Raw genomic sequence first — 18,701 nt, forward strand, 5'->3', positions numbered from 1 at the left:
ATACTGCAGAGGGGGCAGGCTGGGCTGGCTGTATACTACAGAGGGGGCAGGCTGGGCTGGCTGTATACTACAGAGGGGGCAGGCTGGGCTGGCTGTATACTACAGAGGGGGCAGGCTGGGCTGGCTGTATACTGCAGAGGGGGCAGGCTGGGCTGGCTGTATACTGCAGAGGGGGCAGGCTGGGCTGGCTGTATACTGCAGAGGGGGCAGGCTGGGCTGGCTGTATACTGCAGAGGGGGCAGGCTGGGCTGGCTGTATACTGCAGAGGGGGCAGGCTGGGCTGGCTGTATACTGCAGAGGGGGCAGGCTGGGCTGGCTGTATACTGCAGAGGGGGCAGGCTGGGCTGGCTGTATACTGGGGGGGGGGCTGTAACCAATGCATTTCCCACACTCTGCTTATACTTGAGTCAATACATTTTCCCAGTTTTTGGTGGTAAAATTAGTGGTCTTGGCTTATACTTGGGTCGGCTTATATAAGGTAAACCAGATAGTGAAACATTTATTACACAGTTTTATTCTTCTTTAATCTTAATATTATATATTCTGTCCCTGGTTATTTGGGCTGCCATCTTGCCCGAGCTTGGTTTTCAACCAAGTTTTTATGTTAAACATATTTTCTTTTTTTAGGAATGATCTATCTACTACTTTCTGAATTTATTTGCAAGTGTCCCTTAGTAAATTCCACTTCTCCCACAGAGAGTAAATAGAGTTTCAGGATACAGGCTCCGCCTATCAGTGTGTTATACCCTGCCCTTTGCATATGGGGATGCTGCCCATACATGGAATGGAAAGCATATAAGCATGAAAGGTAGATAACAGATGGATGTTTATTGGTCATTATAGGATTTGATTCTCTGACATCAGTTCTCTATGACAGGAGGCTGCTGATGCCAGTTGCAGCGCTGTTATGTATGTATATATAACACTGCTGTAACTAGGCCCCAGTGACTAGTCATGGTAAATATCTATAAAATTTAAGGTCTAATGTTATAAAAACTTTTATAATTTGATGTGTTAGCTACCAAAGTCCTAGAACGGAACCCAAAAACAATGATCATTATTTGATATGACACATGGTTGGAAACCCCACCTGACACATTCCCTTTAACCCAAGGAAATACATTTTTTATTTATATTAATTAAAACCTATCCGACTAAACTAATTCCATGCCATCATCTGTTCTCACCTTTTGGAGCGGTTACGACCGTGTTTCCCCAAAAATAAGAACGTGTCTTGTATTAATTTTTTTTTCCTAAAGACACTAGGTCTTATTTTCAGGGTATATCTTTTTTTTCCAAGAACAAGAATTCACATTTATTGTTGAACAAGAAATCGGCAACATCTCATACATCCTTCTAACTCTCCAAACTCTGAATTCCATGCTGACTCCATTTCTATTAGAATCATTGGCCCTAATTTCTCATGTTAAGCAGTAGCACTTTCCTTAAATGAGCCTCTCTCGTCCGGGTTGCTGTCTACAGCATTTGCAATTCAACAATCAGTGATTTTATCCCATGAAGGCTTCACCTATGTCACAACCTCTTTCAGTATCAAAATTTTAGATTTACTAATTTATGGCATGGGGGGAGCTGTATCAATGATGGCCTCTAGGCCTTACTTTCAAGGGAGGCCTTATTTTCTAGGATTAAAATAATTATACTAATTCTTATTTTCAGGGCTTGTCTTATTTTTTGGGAACAGAGTATATGTCACTTAGGAAATTATTCCTACCACTAGTGTGAACAAAGTTGTACATCATGACCTCGCGTTTTGTAAATATTGTGATATGGTCCATATAATGATATAATGCCTGAGCAAACTCTCTCATGCCATTCCATTTCCAAAAGATTGCTATTAGCCTAGGTTAGTGAGAGATGTTATAGTTGAACATCTGGATAAAATGTGATTTATGCGATCTGTTTTCAGATAACTCCCGAATATCTGCAAAGTGTTTGTACACGACTTTTCAACAGCCAACTGAGGCAAAGCACCGCTCAGAGCATCGACTTCACCAGGCCTGGAACTGTAAGTACACTAGTCCATTCCACTGTAGCAAAGCACTACCATTCTGAATTATACATGTTGTTGTATTGTGCCTTATTTTCCACCATATTTCTCTTCTTTACATTATGATTTACACTTTTTTTGGAAACTTTGTGTCTAAGAAAAAAGTCACATGTTGCAAAAGTTAAAAATTTTGGTAAAATTGTGATTTTAAATTATTATTACAAGATAAACCCAGTGACAATAATATCCACCTTTCTATTGATCAGTTCTAATTAATAGTGTGTGACTTGGTGATAAGCATATCACCAACAAAGTATCTTCATGTACTTTTGGACTTCCTTTGGGTAAACATCGTAACTGATAACATTTCAGAAATGTACAGGAAAAGGAAGTTTTGTTGTAGGGACACAGATGCAAAGCTGTTCTGATGGACATCAATGTTTCATCACCATTTTAATCCACAACAATGGTGTTTACCCTTGATCACCATGACAACTGCCCACAAAGTCCATCAATGGAAGACTTCTTAATGTAGGCCCATAAGGTACAGTAAATATGCTCCTATTTGTAGGTTTTGGATATTTCTAGTAAAAATTGGATTTGCTTAAATAATTTTGTCCTGATAATGTTCAGTATAAAATAACCCAGAGCAGGAACTCCTACAAGATTGTGGGTGGAGGCTTAATGTTGACTGTCACGAACCCGACTCACAGGAGTTCACACACTGGGATAACTACTATATGGAGTCCCAGAATTTAGCCCTTAAGCTCCGCCCACTTCCACAAAATGGCGTCCTTACGCTAAATTTACTCCACAGAATCCACACTGCCACCACCCACGAGTTAATTACGCAAAGAAGGCCGTAGGCACCTCAACCACACAGACAATGCACCCTGATGATAACTCAGCACATGCACTCACTACTTACACGATATTACAATTAGAAATTCACACAGAACATGCAATCGCTTACTACATGGACTATGCTAATAATGACCTCTGGTAACGTGATTCCCTTCAGAGACTCAGATTCTTTAAGGCTACAAGCAGAGGCTTATTAAAAAGTTTTAATTTACATAAAAATGCAGTACACTCAAAGAATTAAATTGTCAGATAAAATGAAAAAAGGATTAAAAACAATACACATACAATACTTACAAACAGTTATGGAAGAAGAAACAAAAAATTCTTGCTAGTGGAATAGGAAGGGCATAAGCATCGATCCAGCCTTCTATTGTGATAGAATCCTCAGTCTGAACACTACTATGTGGCTGCTTCATTAATTTAAGCCCAGGTGATTTTTTGACCCCCACCCCTGGCTGTGATGTCACTGTGAGGGGGATTTTTCTATCCCCCTCCCATCTGTGAGCTACTTTTTGGGTCTGGGTTTTTATCAGAACCCCATAACTTTTGATTGGGAGATGGCACAATTGTGCCATGGCTTCCAACCAAACGGGCATGTTATTCCCATTAACCCCATACCAAACTCGGGGTGTCTTAGCCTAATATCAGGGGTGTTCTGCTATTGGCTGCCTTCCATTGCAGCTAACGTTCTGATTTTCGGTCCAGGAGTGTGTCTAGACCCCATAACTGTGCTGTGTAACTTGGGACCTATAATTATGAATTATGTCCCAGTTATGGACAGCTATTATATTCCCTTTGTCTGAATTTGGAGGGAAGAACATGCAGTCTGTGGCTTCTTTTCATCCCCCACTAGCTAGACTACTCTGGCCGAAAGGTGTTAATTTTACCACTTAGGAAGACCATGCTTCTCTGATCAAACATAGACTCCCTGGGGTGTTATAAACACCCTGCTAGGCTCATCTTCTGGCTGGTCTTAAACAAATGGAGCCTGATGATTTATAACAGGCAGAATGAAACACAAAGAAAGAAAAAAAAAAATATATATATATAACAAACTGTGGAGGAGTAATATTATTATCACACCTCCCTCCAGAGATATGGCATGGGATTTGGATACTCTAATCAATATCCCAAGCCATTGTTCGCCGGCTCTCCCTGCCGTGACAACCCGTCCGCATTCCCATGTTCACTGCCCTTCTTGTGTTGAATGGTAAAGTCATATTGCTGTAGGCCTAGACTCCATCTCAGCAGATTTCCGTTATCCCCAGATACGCGGTGAAGCCAACTGAGAGGGTTGTGGCCCGTTACCACGGTGAACTTTCGGCCATATAAGTAGGGCTGTAGTTTCTGTAGGGCCCACACAATGGCAAGGCATTCTTTTTCTATGGTGGCATAGGCCACCTCCCTGGGTAAGAGTTTCCTGCTTAGGTATAGGATGGGGTGCTCATCTCCCTCTGGGTTGACCTGGCTGAGTACCGCACCCAAGCCATAGGCGCTGGCGTCAGTCTGGACTACGAACTTGCGGCTGAAATCTGGACTCTGTAATACTGGAGAGCTAGTCAGAGGCAATTTCAGAGCCGCCATGGACCGCTCACAATCGACAGTCCAGCTGACTACCTGTGGTAGTTTCTTCTTTGTGAGGTCTGTGAGGGGCTTGGCCAGGGTACTGTAGTTAGGGACGAACTTACGGTAGTACCCAGCTGTTCCTAAAAATGACATCACTTGTTTCTTCGTATTGGGGGTAGGCCAATTTGCAATGGCCTCTACTTTCCCTGGCTCGGGCTTAAGTGTCCCCCCACCTACCAGGTGTCCTAGGTATTGCACCTCAGACATGCCTATCTGACACTTCCCAGGCTTGATGGTGAGACCGGCTTCCCGGAGGCGCTTGAGCACCTGTGACAGGTGTGTCAAGTGCTTCTCCCAAGTCTGGCTAAACACTGCAATATCATCCAGGTATGCCACAGCAAACCCTTCAGACTTACTTAGCAGTTTGTTCACCAAGCGCTGGAATGTGGCAGGGGCATTCTTCATGCCAAAGGGCATGACTTTAAACTCATATAGTCCAAAGGGGGTGATGAAGGCGGACTTTTCCTGCGCCTCCACTGTCATGGGAATCTGCCAATACCCCCTACTTAAATCCATGATGGTGATATACTGGGCACTGGCGAGTTGATCCAAAAGCTCATCTATGCGGGGCATTGGGTAAGCGTCAAAAACTGTGATGCTGTTCAGCTTCCTGTAGTCCACACAGAAGCGTGTGGTCTTGTCCTTTTTGGGGACAAGCACTACAGGTGATGCCCACGCACTTTGAGACTCTTGGATCACCCCCAGTCCCAGCATTTCCTCCACCTCCCTCTTAATGTCAGCCCTTACTTCTGTAGAAACCCGATCTGCACCCTGTCTGACTGGTGGGTGTTCCCCCGTGTCTACGTGATGAGAGGCTAGTGGGGTTTTTCCTGGTTTACCGGTGAAAATGTCAAGGTATGGGTTGAGTGTCTCTTTCAGCTGGGATTTCTGAGATCCAGACAGCTGGGTGCTGACTATTGCATCCTCAATGGACGCTCCCTCCTGTGTGGATGCCACCAAGTCAGGCAAGGCCTCCCTTTCTCCCTCCTCTGGTATACTGCAAACTGGCAGGACGCACGTATCCCTATCATGATGAGCCTTGATCATGTTCACATGAAAAACCTTGCGCTTCTTGCGAACATGGTCGATCGTGACTACGTAGTTCACGTCATTTAGGCGTTGATGAATGGGATATGGGCCTTCCCACGCAGCTTGGAGTTTGTTTTGTTTGGCCCACCTCATACACTCTCTCCCTGGCGTTCCTGTCATACCACCGTTTCTGGTCGGCCTGGGCTTGAGTCAGGTTCTCCTGCACCATCCCTGTCAATGCCTGCAGTCTGTCCCTGAACTTCAGAACATGGTCAACTACAGAGACCTCTGGTGACCCTAATTCTCCCTCCCATGACTCCTTCATGAGATCTATTGGGCCCCGTACCTTCCTGCCATAGAGAAGCTCAAAGGGAGAGAATCCAGTCGATGCCTGCGGTACCTCTCTGTAAGCGAATAGCAGGTGTGGTAGATAACGATCCCAGTCCTTCCCATGGGTATCCGCAAACGTCCGGAGCATCTGTTTGAGGGTCCCATTAAACCGCTCGCAGAGTCCATTGGTCTGCGGGTGATAAGGACTGGCTACCAAGTGTTGCACCTTTATTTTCTTACAGAGGCACTGCATAAGGTGAGACATAAACTGGGTCCCCTGATCTGTGAGCATCTCTCTGGGGAACCCTACACGAGAGAATATAGTGAGGAGCGCATCTGCCACCTTGTCGGCCCGGATGGATGACAATGCCACGGCCTCTGGGTAACATGTGGCATAATCCACAACCGTCAGGATGAAGCGTTCCCTGAGCTGCTGGTGACATTCACAGGACCTACAATGTCAACAGCAATTCTCTGGATAGGCTCCTCAATTATGGGTAAAGGGATGAGGGGTGCTCGCTGGACCTGGCCGGCCTTCCCCACCCTTTGACATACTATACAGGAACGGAAATATTCCGCCACATCATTCCCCATATTGGGCCAATAGAAATGCAGCTTGAGTCGACTTTTGGTTTTACTTATCCCCAGATGGCCTGCTAGTTGTATCTCGTGGGCAACTCTCAAAAGCTGCTCCCGGAAAGGGCGAGGTACCACCAGTTGCCTATCAAGGGATACATCCTGCTGGGGGTCAGTGTGAAGGCTCTCTCTATATAGCCTACCCTGGTCCCATGTAATACATTCCTTGTCTCCCTCCTCAGGGGTCTGACCAGCCCTCTCACGTAGCTTGTGTAGACTCTCATCTGAGTGCAGGGCGTCCAGAAACTGGCGACGCTCTGACTCTGTACTGGTTAACAGTTTAACCCTCTGACTGGTCTCAGCCACTGGTGACAGGCTGTCAGTCTGCTCCTGTTCCTCTGTAACCCGGACAGCAGGAGGTTCCTGAAGACTCCGACTGCGAGTTACAGCGGACACGGACACACCACACTCCAGCTTTTGGCGCAGAGCTGTGGGTGTTAACATACTACCACTCTTAGCCACATTATTAACACAGTTAAACTCTACATCATTACTGTGTTCACATTCATGGTCTATGGCATTAAAAGCTAGGTTAGAAACAGGTAAATGGTTACTACACATTTCAACAATATCACATGATGCATCATCGTCACAGTCTACAGTAGGCATAGTCCCAACAATATCAGATGTTAACTCACGTGGGGCACCAGGGATGCCTGTGTCCTCATTGGCATCCTGGATTACATATCTAGAGACCAGACGCCCCAGGTCGGTCCCCAGCAACACATTGGTGGGAATTTTATCCGTTACACCCACATCTGTCATCCCTCTCCCCGCCCCCCAATCCAGGTACACCCGGGCCATGGGCAATGCAGGGGTGAGGCCTCCAACTCCAGCAACTGTAAGAGTCCGTCCTGGGATGAGATCCTCCGGCTTGACAAGTGTGGGGTGCACAAGGGTCATCTCTGCACCTTTATCCCTCAACCCCATTGTGACATTGTCACCCACAGTAACCTCCTGTAGGTTGTCACCAACCACCCGCTTACTCCCACCCACAAACAAAACCGATGGTGAAGACGATGTTGGTTTGGGCAAAGGGGTGGTCTTCCTCTTCTCTGGGCATGTAATGCTGATGTGCCCCGATCGGTTGCAAACAAAACACCTGCGTTGGTCTCCTGCTGGCTTAAATGACGAAGAAGGGGATGCCCCAGAAGCTTTGTGGGAAACTGTAGAAGAGTTAACAGGGGGCTTACCCCCCTTCCATCCTGCAGCTGCAGGTTTCCGTGCCTCGGGCACTCTGCTGGTAGCAAACACATCTGCCAGCTGGGCAGCCTTTTCCAAGGATTTTGGCTCCCATTCTCGTATGAACTGTCGGACCTCCGCTGTACAGGTGTGAATAAATTGGTCCATGGCGATCAGGTCATCCATCTCCTCTAGAGTGGTCACACCCCATCCTCTGGACCATTGTTTCACCAGGTTTAGCAGTTTCCTGGCAAACTCGGCATAGCTATCCGTATCTGTCCGCCTGACAGTACGGAAACGCTCCCTGTATACCTCTGGAGTGAGGTTAAAACGCTGTATCAGAGCCCTTTTGATAGCCTCATAATCGTGCTCCACAGAGGCAGGTAAGGCTACAAACGCCTCCAGTGCTTTGCCTTTAAGTCCAGGGGTAAGGTATCGGGCCCATTCAGCAGGCGGCAGTTGAAATTGCCTGCAGACCCTCTCAAATCCTTGCAAAAAGACATCCAGGTCCCCATCATTCTCCAGGACAGGAAAACGATCCAGGCGGGGCCTAAAAGAAACACTGTCCATGGACTCACTCTGTGCTGATGGTGAAGCTCTTTGCTGTTGTTGGAGCTGTATCTGGGCCATCTGCAGCTCATGCTCCCGCTCTGCTTGGCGTTGTTGTTCCGCAAACTCACGCTCTGCTTTGCGCTGCTGGGCTGCTTCTCGGGCAGCTTCTCGGGCTGCCTGTCTCTCCAGTTGTTGCATATACAGCTGCATCCTAAGGCTAGGATCACAGTCACCGATCTGCTGGAGAATTAGAGAAAAAGAAGTGTCCATACCGCTGGCGCCGCCATGCCCAGCCGGTTGCTGCAAGACATCTCCTATCGGTTCCTCTGAGGCTGGAGGTCCCTGGTCCGGTTCCGCAGAAGGATGGGACTGCAAATCAAACGCCACCAGCGTTTGAATTATCTCCGCCTTGTTCTGGCCCGTTGTTATTAGCCCTCTCTCCGCACAGAGAGTCAGCAGATCAGCCTTGGATCTGTTTCTGTATACCTCTGCCATTGTAGCAGGGGTCTCAAAACAGAGAAACAAAAGATAGAAAAGAGGGGGGAGGGACTGTTTTGCACGTATGTATATTGACTGACAATTAGGAATACTCCAGCCCTTAAGTGAAAGGGTTAATTGCTTAAACCAAACACCTAAAGCCTTAACAGTGTAATAAAAAATTATACACTATCCCAACGCTATGCCACCAATCTGTCACGAACCCGACTCACCGGAGTTCACACACTGGGATAACTACTCTATGGAGTCCCAGAATTTAGCCCTTAAGCTCCGCCCACTTCCACAAAATGGCGTCCCTACGCTAAATTTTCTCCACAGAATCCACACTGCCCCCACCCACGAGTTACTTACGCAAAGAAGGCCGTAGGCACCTCAACCACACAGACAATGCATCCTGATGATAACTCAGCACATACACTCACTACTTACACGATCTTACAATTATAAATTCACACAGAACATGCAATCGCTTATTACATGGACTAACAATGACCTCTGGTAACGTGATTCCCTTCAGAGACTCAGATTCTTTTAGGCTACAAGCAGAGGCTTATTAAAAAGTTTTAATTTACATAAAAATGCAGTACACTCAAAGAATTAAATTGTCAGATAAAATGAAAAAAGGATTAAAAACAATACACATACAATACTTACAAACAGTTATGGAAGAAGAAACAAAAAATTCTTGCTAGTGGAATAGGAAGAAATTCTTTGGCCCGAGGACAGGGCATAAGCATCGATCCAGCCTTCTATTGTCATAGAATCCTCAGTCTGAACACTGGGCTATGTTTAAGCCCAGGTGATTTTTTGACCCCCACCCCTGGCTGTGATGTCACTGTGAGGGGGATTTTTCTATCCCCCTCCCATCAGTGAGCTACTTTTTGGGTCTGGGTTTTTATCAGAACCCCATAACTTTTGATTGGGAGATGGCACAATTGTGCCATGGCTTCCAACCAAACGGGCATGTTATTCCTATTAACCCCATACCAAACTCGGGGTGTCTTGGCCTAATATCAGGGGTGTTCTGCTGTTGGCTGCCTTCCATTGCAGCTAACGTTCTGATTTTAGACCCCATAACTGTCCTGTGTAACTTGGGACCTATAATTATGAATTATGTCCCAGTTATGGACAGCTATTATATTCCCTTTGTCTGAATTTGGAGGGAAGAACATGCATTCTGTGGCTTCTTTTCATCCCCCACTAGCTAGACTACTCTGGCCGAAAGGTGTTAATTTTACCACTTAGGAAGACCATGCTTCTCTGATCAAACATAGACTCCCTGGGGTGTTATAAACACCCTGCTAGGCTCATCTTCTGGCTGGTCTTAAACAAATGGAGCCTGATGATTTATAACAGGCAGAATGAAACACAAAGAATGAAAAAAAATATATATATGTATAACAAACTGTGGAGGAGTAATATTATTATCACATTGACTATAAGGATACAACTTGTACTACATTGGCATATGACTTTCTTAGTTATAAGACGCATACAATTTCTTATTTCCTCATGTTGAATAGTGCACAGAGCAGAGACTTTGTTCCAGCTAAACCATAATTGAGGAAATTAAATGAATTATATTACGGGTAGCACTTTCTTATCTTCTAGATAAAGTATAGTGCTATTATATAATCTGTCTTGTTCCACTATTTTTAACAAAAACAAAGAAGCTTTCCTACAACTAACAAAGATCATCATCCATGAAATAATGCTTCTGTATCACTGAGTGTATATATTACTACAAGGCCTGGCAAAGTTTAGCTAAAACAAGCACTACTGAAGCAAGTACTTTGTCTACAGATTATAGCTTGTATTTCTATTGGTATGCACTCTAGTGTAATCTGTTTGTGTTATTACTTATTATTATCATTGCTACCATCATCATCATCATCTATTCCATAAATATAAACAAGAAAAATATTTGATTAAACAATTTGTGTTAACCAATCACCTGTCCATGTGTTTTTTTTTCCTTTTTTAAAGGGGTATTCCTATCTGGAAATTCACATCTAACTTCATTTATCTGCTATGTATATACATTTCTTCAGTTGCATTTTATTAAAAAATGTATCTGAGTGAAGATAATTTCCCATAAAGGTAGTTAGTTGAGGTTAGTTGAGGCCCAGACCTGAAAAAAAGACCTGGATTCAGTCTTTATTACGATAGGACGGCTGTGGGACATGCAGTAACTCCCAGCCATTTCATATGCAAAAAATGTTAGTTTTTTTTGTGCGATAACTTCAGCAGCCATGGTCATATCCAGTGACAACAATCTCGTTTCTAAGGGACAACATGGCTACATTTATGGGAAATTATCTTCACAAAGGAACATTTTTTAAATAACATTAAATTTCAGAAACTTTATGTATAAAATGAGAATACAAAGGAATTTTTCAGGTTTATGATATTAATGACTTATTAGATGTCTTCAAATTCAGTAATGTACCCCTGGAAAACTCCTTTAAGACTTTACCGACAGATCTAAATAGTAGAAATGCCAGTTAGTCTGCATCATAGTTACTGATTTATGACTTTAAATAAAGTCTAGCCAGGTTACTTTTTTTTTTTTTTTTGGTAAAGGCAGAACTTTAGCTTCTTTAGTTCATAGTTCAAAGTGGCTCCCAATGAAGAATAGTTGTTAATTTTTATGTTCATCATATGTTTTTATGTTTTATGATGCTTAATGTCCAACCTCTTCTTATTTTCTGGCTTGACGTCACTGTTTCATCCAGTATCATGATGAGGATGTAAGTTGCAATTGTTTCTCTTGAACAAATGCCTGCTGTACCTCCGTTGCCTGACCTTAATGTCACAATCCGTGTATGAGGCATTCGTGATGGCATGATCACATTGTTTGTGGAAATATTTGTTTCTTCTTCCTTTGTTCTGCCCAATAACACAATGACATCTGATCAAGAAATAAAATCTGATTGCCGATACACATCCAGGTGTTAATCAGGAGAGTGTTTTGTTTATCACTATGACTATTGTCACATATTTTCTAGAATCTTGATTGTCAGAAAACATTCCATCAAATTACACATTACTGGAACATACCATGTAGGGAGAATTACCAGGGAATTTGGCAGGTGTAACAAAACAAAAATCTGTTACTCTTTCTGTTACTCATCAAGTTTCACTGGCTTATGGCTACATAGTAATTATTACATGATTCCTAGTTCAGAGGTCTGCAAAGTGACATGGCCAGGTCCCTGTCCGGGTAAAACCTTTAGTGGCATCTTGTTGCCCTTTGTGGGATACAATTTTGTTGTGGTACCATTGGTTTTCTATTGCAATTCTGAAACATCAACACATTCCGTTAAACAAAAAAAAAAAAAAAATTTAGAACCAATTCAAAAACATGCTAAGAAATCAAGCAAATTTTAGTCTGTACACATAAGAATTCAGATGAGCAGAAAGGCTAAAGCGAAAAGCTGAATGGGACAGATAATACAATGATTTAACATGAAGTTTACCCCAGTGATGAATGGGATAATAAAACCAGTAGAAAATCCCTTTTTTTTTTTTTTTTTTGTGACGGGTATTCCCTCTCAAGATATAGAACACTGCACTGACTATTTTTTCTATTTAGGTTACTCTTAACTTTGTATTTGTTAAGGCTCATGTCTATGTAAATATGTGGAATGTATTCACAGGGTTTTTTTTTTTGTACTGATTGCTGCATTTTAGGGTGCATTCACACACCCGTCTGTGGAGATGTATATGCGGCTGCAAATACGTCCCCATAGACGGCAATTGTGGCCCGGCAGCAGTACGGCACCGTTCCGCGCCGTACATCGGGAAAAGATGGAGCATGCTCTATCTTTTCCCGTGTGTGCGGCTCTGCGCCGCTGTTTTCTATGGGGGGGGAGGGGTCACCTCCTCTCCACCGCATTCTGCCGAGTGAATGTACCTTTACTCTGTTATATCTGAATGGGGCATCACTGGCCCTTGCACAGTGAAGCCAGGGTGTACTAAAACCTTTAAAATCAATATCTTAAAATCTTTAAAATAACTTTTCCCTATACAGTCCTGAGAATCAGATTTTAGGGACCAATGCTTAACAGATGCAGAGAACTTTCCTTACAAGAGTTCTACAGTTATGTAGTTACAATACCGTTAGTTAACTATTTTCTAAATGCCCATTGTTCAAAGAAATTGAAGCAGAAAGTACTTTTCTTTCTTCTGAGCTTTTTATATGCGATTCAAAAAACACATTAAAAAATTGGTTGCATTGTGTAAGTTTAGGGGTAGTCTGTTTGGCACCAATGGTCTTAAAATAATTTCACTTTCGTCAAATGAATCCTCTATACTAAATTTCCACCAAGGCTATCTGCACGTAGTATGCCTGTCTCACAGATGGGATTCTGCAGGTCTCCCTGTACACTGGGTGAAGCCTGCGGCCAGTACATTCCATAAGCAAAGAGGATATGAATATCGGGCCACATGATCCTTCTCCCGAAGATGTTAGAGACAAGAACACACTCTGTCCTCTTGTTTCATGTAAAATAGAAAATATAAACAGGTTTGCTGGACATCATTGCTGGGAATCCATTTTCATTGCTTAGAAACTATAGGTAGGGTCTCGGATGGGATGATTCTTACTGTAAACAAATTATAAGATATTCACCTTGCAATTTAATATTGGTTTCATGTGTTAAATGTAGTAAAATTAATAACTTGCACAAATGAATACATCTCTACTAAAGGTATTTTCTATTCTCTTCTGTACTCTATTTTCGTACGTACTTGCACAAGGTGTGTTGTGTTTTTCTTTTGTCTTAACCCATTATGCAGAATTCCCATAAAGAATAGAAAACAAAGAACATTGCAACATACAAAGGTTTGGGTTATCCTGGCTTAATAATTGCTTAAATACCAGGGCAGGACACTGGGTAGGACCTGTGATTTATGTGTGATAATTGCAAAACATTCCTAATAATAAAGAGCAGGAGATTCTTTTTTTTTTTTTTAGTCTACCGATTTGACTATTGACTACGATGACTATTTATGACATCAGAACTTCCTTTATTCTAACTATACGCCATGATTGTGACAATCTAAAGTTATACAAATTTTGCTAATTGCCGTAGTCTGGGGAGCTACATCATTTAATTTATTCATACCCTCCATTCCGAATACAGGGGGCCTTATAACGGGTGTAACTACAGAAAATGGGACTGCGGGAAAGGGTGTATTATATTGGTATTGGGTTAGTCACCGTATAAGGCCCCTTTTACACAGACCTTCCAGACGTATTCCCCATCGACATTTTTGTCACCTGGCCGTGGTACGGTGAGCAAACACGTGTGACACTGTACATTATCTTTGCCTGGAAAAAGATAGAGCAGGTTCTAGCTTTCCCAACATGTACAGCGGGCAGCTATGGAGAGGAGGGGGGGGGGGTGCTCATCCGCCGAACTCTCCAGCCAAACATGTGCTACGCCTGGGTGCAAGACACACAATCTTTTTTTTTTTTATTTCCCCAAGGAACGTGGGGAGGTGCAATCCCTGTGATCCCTGGAAAAAAAAAACATTGGGGACCACTGATTTACTACATACCTGTTTTTAGTGTTTGTAAAATAGTGACCCTAATTGTTCTGTTAGGGTAGGATTCAAGACATCCTCTTTTAGTGTGCGTTGGCTGCCTGTTTCTAATCAATAAGCATGTGTGCACATCATAAGAAATTAATTCGGACACATTTGCTGATTTAAATCTCACTCATGAAATCATGGCCATGGCAAATCTCCACTGCTAGAACTTTATTTGGTTTCACAAAACTATATAGAAATTATGGAAGAAGCAGAAGGGGCGGAGAATTCCCAGCTCGTGTAGTCTCTTGATTGGAGAACTTCCTTGCTGTTGCTTATTGACGTCAGGATTGAAGTCTTGTTGACATTCTTTAGCTTTAATTGTTTTCATTATGATCACGATGTCGGCGCCATCTTATAATAAAGTCTCTGTTACAATGATTTTAGGAATATAGAACAAGTAGAAATGACAGGATTTGATCTATCAGCAGGTTTACCTTAACAGTCCCCCCTAAATCCTGGAATTTCTCTCAGATACTCTTAGTCTAGAAGGACCTACAGATCTGCCCATATGTGCATCGTTCTCCTCTTCACCAGTTGGATGACAGCAGACCCCTGTTGGGTGCGCCCCCATTTAGTGGACTTTCACATATGGGAATCAAATCTCTACTCTACCTCTCCCTACTCCAGGGGCTGCTTGATATGTTTCAGGGGTGGTTGATCTTCATTATGCAAATTTAGGTAACTTGAGTAAGGGGTCTTTGGCTTGTCTAACTACTGATACCCATGATACTAGGTGGACTTGATGGGGGGGACCAAATAACACACAATAAGTGACAAGAGCAAAATCACAATCCCCAATATCATCCGCACTTAAAGGAAACCCTTCCAATCCACCAACTACAAAGTGAAGGATATAGCGTCCACTTCTGAGTTTCTTTTGAGTTCCCTGGACAGTCCTTCAATCTTTTCAAGAGCATGGATAATCGATCCATAGGGGGCGATGTCATCCGGGATGTACATGCAACAAGCCACTCCCACCATCTTACAGACTCCTCCCTTCTCAGCAAGGGTCATGTCCAAAATCATGCAGTTCTGGGAAGCATCTCGGATATAATTCACAAATCTCTGTTGATTACAATAAAAACAGTTACCCAACCAACATCTTTGCTCATAGCTCTCTGGGGAATAATGGACTCTAGACCTGCCCATATCTGATTGTGGGCCTTGTACTCATCTGGGACCCCCCTTGGTGCTCCCACTGTATCTATATAAACGTTGTCATTTAGGTGCTTCTCTCAGACCTCCAGAATCCTTTGGGATTCTCTACCTTTTCTTATGTGTCTGATCAACCTTATCCCTGGGGATCATGAGGAAGGAATGCACAAGTGTTATCACCTTCACCTTCCCAGCCTCTAGGCCTGACCTGACTCCCCTATCCCCACAAATCCTGTACACATCAGACACTGCTAATACAGGGTTACCTGTGCTGTCAATGTTAAAGAAGGTCATTGTCGTGTTGCACCGACCGTAGGTAAAGTCTCCTACCCTGGTCGGTCCTATAGTTACAGTGATAGTCATGGTTGGGGTGTCCCTGAGCATACAGTCAGTCAGAAGAGACCAGCTAGCAAGAAGTAAGTTTGCAATAGAAAGCGTGGAAGCGTGCTGACTTACCTCTAGCTTCAGACGTGGCACTGGTCAGCAGGACTTGGAAAGGACCGTCGTAGCGAGGCTCCAGACTCTCTTTACCACCCGTCGTCTCCAGGCTTCAGGTTATGCGTCCTGAGGTCGCATCTGAAAAAAGAAACAGAAACACTTTTGCCAATCTTTTTCAAGGCCTGGCTCAACTGTGTGGCATGTTCCACCTGGTTTCCTGCCATCAGCTATAGGGTGTGTGGGAAGTAGAGGCTTAGTCTGGGTGTACAGCCAAAAAGTGCTTCAAAAGGGGACAATCCCATCTTTCTGTTAAGGGTGGTCCTAACTGAATGGTGGGCAGCAGGAAAGCACTCGCACCATGGTTTCCCTGTTACTTCCATGGCCTCCTGGATCTCTAACTTAAGAGTGCCGTTTAGTCTTTCAATCCCACCACTAACTTGGGAAGGGCAAGGGGTGTTCAGGGCCTGTTCTACACCCAGGAGGGACAAGGTTTCAGGTCTTTACCTGTCCAGTGAAGTGGGTTCTGCGACTGGACTCTATGGTCTCTGGAAGTCCAAACCTGCAGAAAAATCTCACTCACCAACTTCTTTGCCTCAGCTCTGGCAGTAGCCTTGGTCATGGGAGAAGCTTCTGGCCACCCTGGAAAGAGATCAATGCACACAAGCATGTACTCCTACGTACCACATTTTGGTAGCTGGATAAAATCCATCTGCAGTCTCTGGAAGGGATACAGCAGCTTAGGTGTCACCTTCTGCGGGGACTTTACCACCTTACCCGGGTTTTGGCGGGCACAGACTATAAAGGCTTTCACTAGTCTAGTGACGCCCGGGGCAAACCACTGGTGGTTTATGAGCACTAGCATGGCCATTTTGGATGTGTGTGTGTGTCCATGAGCTACTTGACTTACTGTCGGGTGCAGGGCTCCTGGCAGGCACTCCCTCTCTCCCAGCATCTAGGTCCCATCGGCATCTGGGCTCCAGCTTTCCTCCACTCTTCCTTCACTTCTGATGACACTCGGGCCACCAGGGACTGGAACACCTGTGGATCAAACTTTTAGCTCAGAACTCACCGCTGAGACTTCAGGACAGTCTCTGGGCTCCATCTGTGCAGCTGCCTTCGCCATTCCGTCAGCCACATACTTGCCCTTGGCTTGTGGAGTCACCAAATTGTGTGTGCTTTTACTTTTACTATCCCCACCTCTTGTGGAAGTAAGAGAGCATCCATGAGCTCTTTAACCAGCGTGCCATGCTTAAACGGGGTCCCTGCAGAGGTGAGGAAATCTCTAGCCTTCCATAAGGGTTCATAGTCGTGTTTAGACCCCAGAACTATACCTTGAGTATAGATGTTCGCCCTTTTACCTTTCACCAGCTGTAGCGCTTCCCTGAGTGCCGTCACTTCACCTCCTGCGCTGACCTGTGTGGAGGGAGTGGTTCTGCTTGTACTACCTCATGTGCGCCACTGACCACTGTATATCCAGCATAGAACCGTCTGTCTTCTCCTGCAGACCTGGAGCCATCTATGAGAAAAAAACTCAACATCTGGGTTAATCACCCTTCTCTCCCCCCCCTCTCTGAATCCTGGCAGACTGGTGACAGAACGGCAGGATTCAGGGCTGTGCACCTTATCAGTGTGTCCTGGGGCATCAGGAGTGCACACTGGAGTCTGAGCTGTCTGGCCTTGGCTCACATGCTTGGGCTGTACTTGGGTGAGGACACTGTGCAAGGTATGTGGGGTTTGCACTGTAACTGAGTGATCTAGGGTCTAGGATCAGCTCACTGGCCTTGGTAAGCAGATTGCTGGCTGCAGCTACTGACACATGAGGGGCTCCCCTCACGACTGAGTCTAACCGGGTCTAATAGTGGGCCACTGGGGAGGCCACCACGTTCCTGGGCTAGGACACCTGTGGCTTATATACTCAGTGCAAAATAAAATAAAAGGTCTGGTTCAGTGGCATGTGTCTAGGGCCGGGGCAGACAGGATTTGCCAGCTTAAGGCTCTGGAATGCATCAATTGCCTCCTGACTAAGGGCAAATGGGGAAGAGGCAATGCAGTCAGAAAGGGGCAGCATTGGGCTGGGGGCAGCAGACCTTATCCTAGGCCTGCAGGAACTGGCCAGTCCTAGAAACATGTGCAGAGGCTTAGGGCCTCAGGACAGGGGCACATTCTGGACTGCCAGCTTTCTTTCCTCTGTCAGGTATCTGCCTGTGGCTGAGAAGCAGTGGCCTAGGAAGACCACCTTCTCCTGGCAGTACTGGAGCTTGTCTCTGGAAACCTTGCAACCCTTCTGGAACAGAAAACACATAAGGTCAATAAATGCATCCTGCCAAACAAATACAGTAGGTCCTCCGCATACTGAAAAGGAGAACATCCAGTAAGGGGCTAGTCTGCCAGTCTACTCCCTGTAGGGCCGTGGGGTATTGGCTGGGTGAGTTTTACCCCCCTTTGTGGGAATCTACATCAGGTATACTGGAATACTGAACTGGTAAAGGCAAATAGGTACTGGCAATCTTCATGTAGGGGCACAGAGAGGAAAGCATTTGCCAAATCAATAACAGTGAATAATATGTCACTCTCAGGGACTGCTGCCAGTTTGGGCTAGGGACCACTGGGCTTCAGTACACTCATTGGCAGCTTGGAGGTCATGGACCATGCTACATGTATCCGGCTGTTCTTTCTGAGTCTTTTCTTGACCGGGAATGGGCTAAAATCATCATCGGACTAGCAGGGGAGAGTTCTACAATGAAAGGCGATAACTCTGTTTGGGGGGGCTGTTCTCGGGTAACAA

The 18,701-nt window shown here is 44.6% G+C and overlaps 1 protein-coding gene across 5 annotated transcripts in view; it reads left to right on the forward strand.

The window, feature by feature from the left end:
* Positions 1-18,701, forward strand: part of ARMC9 (armadillo repeat containing 9) — a 98,164-nt gene that overhangs the window by 37,189 nt on the left and 42,274 nt on the right. For 3 of the 5 annotated variants that reach the window (XM_072142449.1, XM_072142448.1, XM_072142451.1), the window contains 2 exons: positions 1,928-2,026; positions 11,461-11,475. In XM_072142449.1, coding sequence (XP_071998550.1) covers positions 1,928-2,026; positions 11,461-11,475 — 114 coding nt within the window. The remainder of the gene's footprint in view (positions 1-1,927; positions 2,027-11,460; positions 11,476-18,701) is intronic. The other 2 variants (XM_072142450.1, XM_072142452.1) reach the window with 1 other exon arrangement.

The sequence above is a fragment of the Engystomops pustulosus genome, chromosome 3 (assembly GCF_040894005.1).
Source record: "Engystomops pustulosus chromosome 3, aEngPut4.maternal, whole genome shotgun sequence".
Classification (NCBI taxonomy): Eukaryota; Metazoa; Chordata; class Amphibia; order Anura; family Leptodactylidae; genus Engystomops; species Engystomops pustulosus.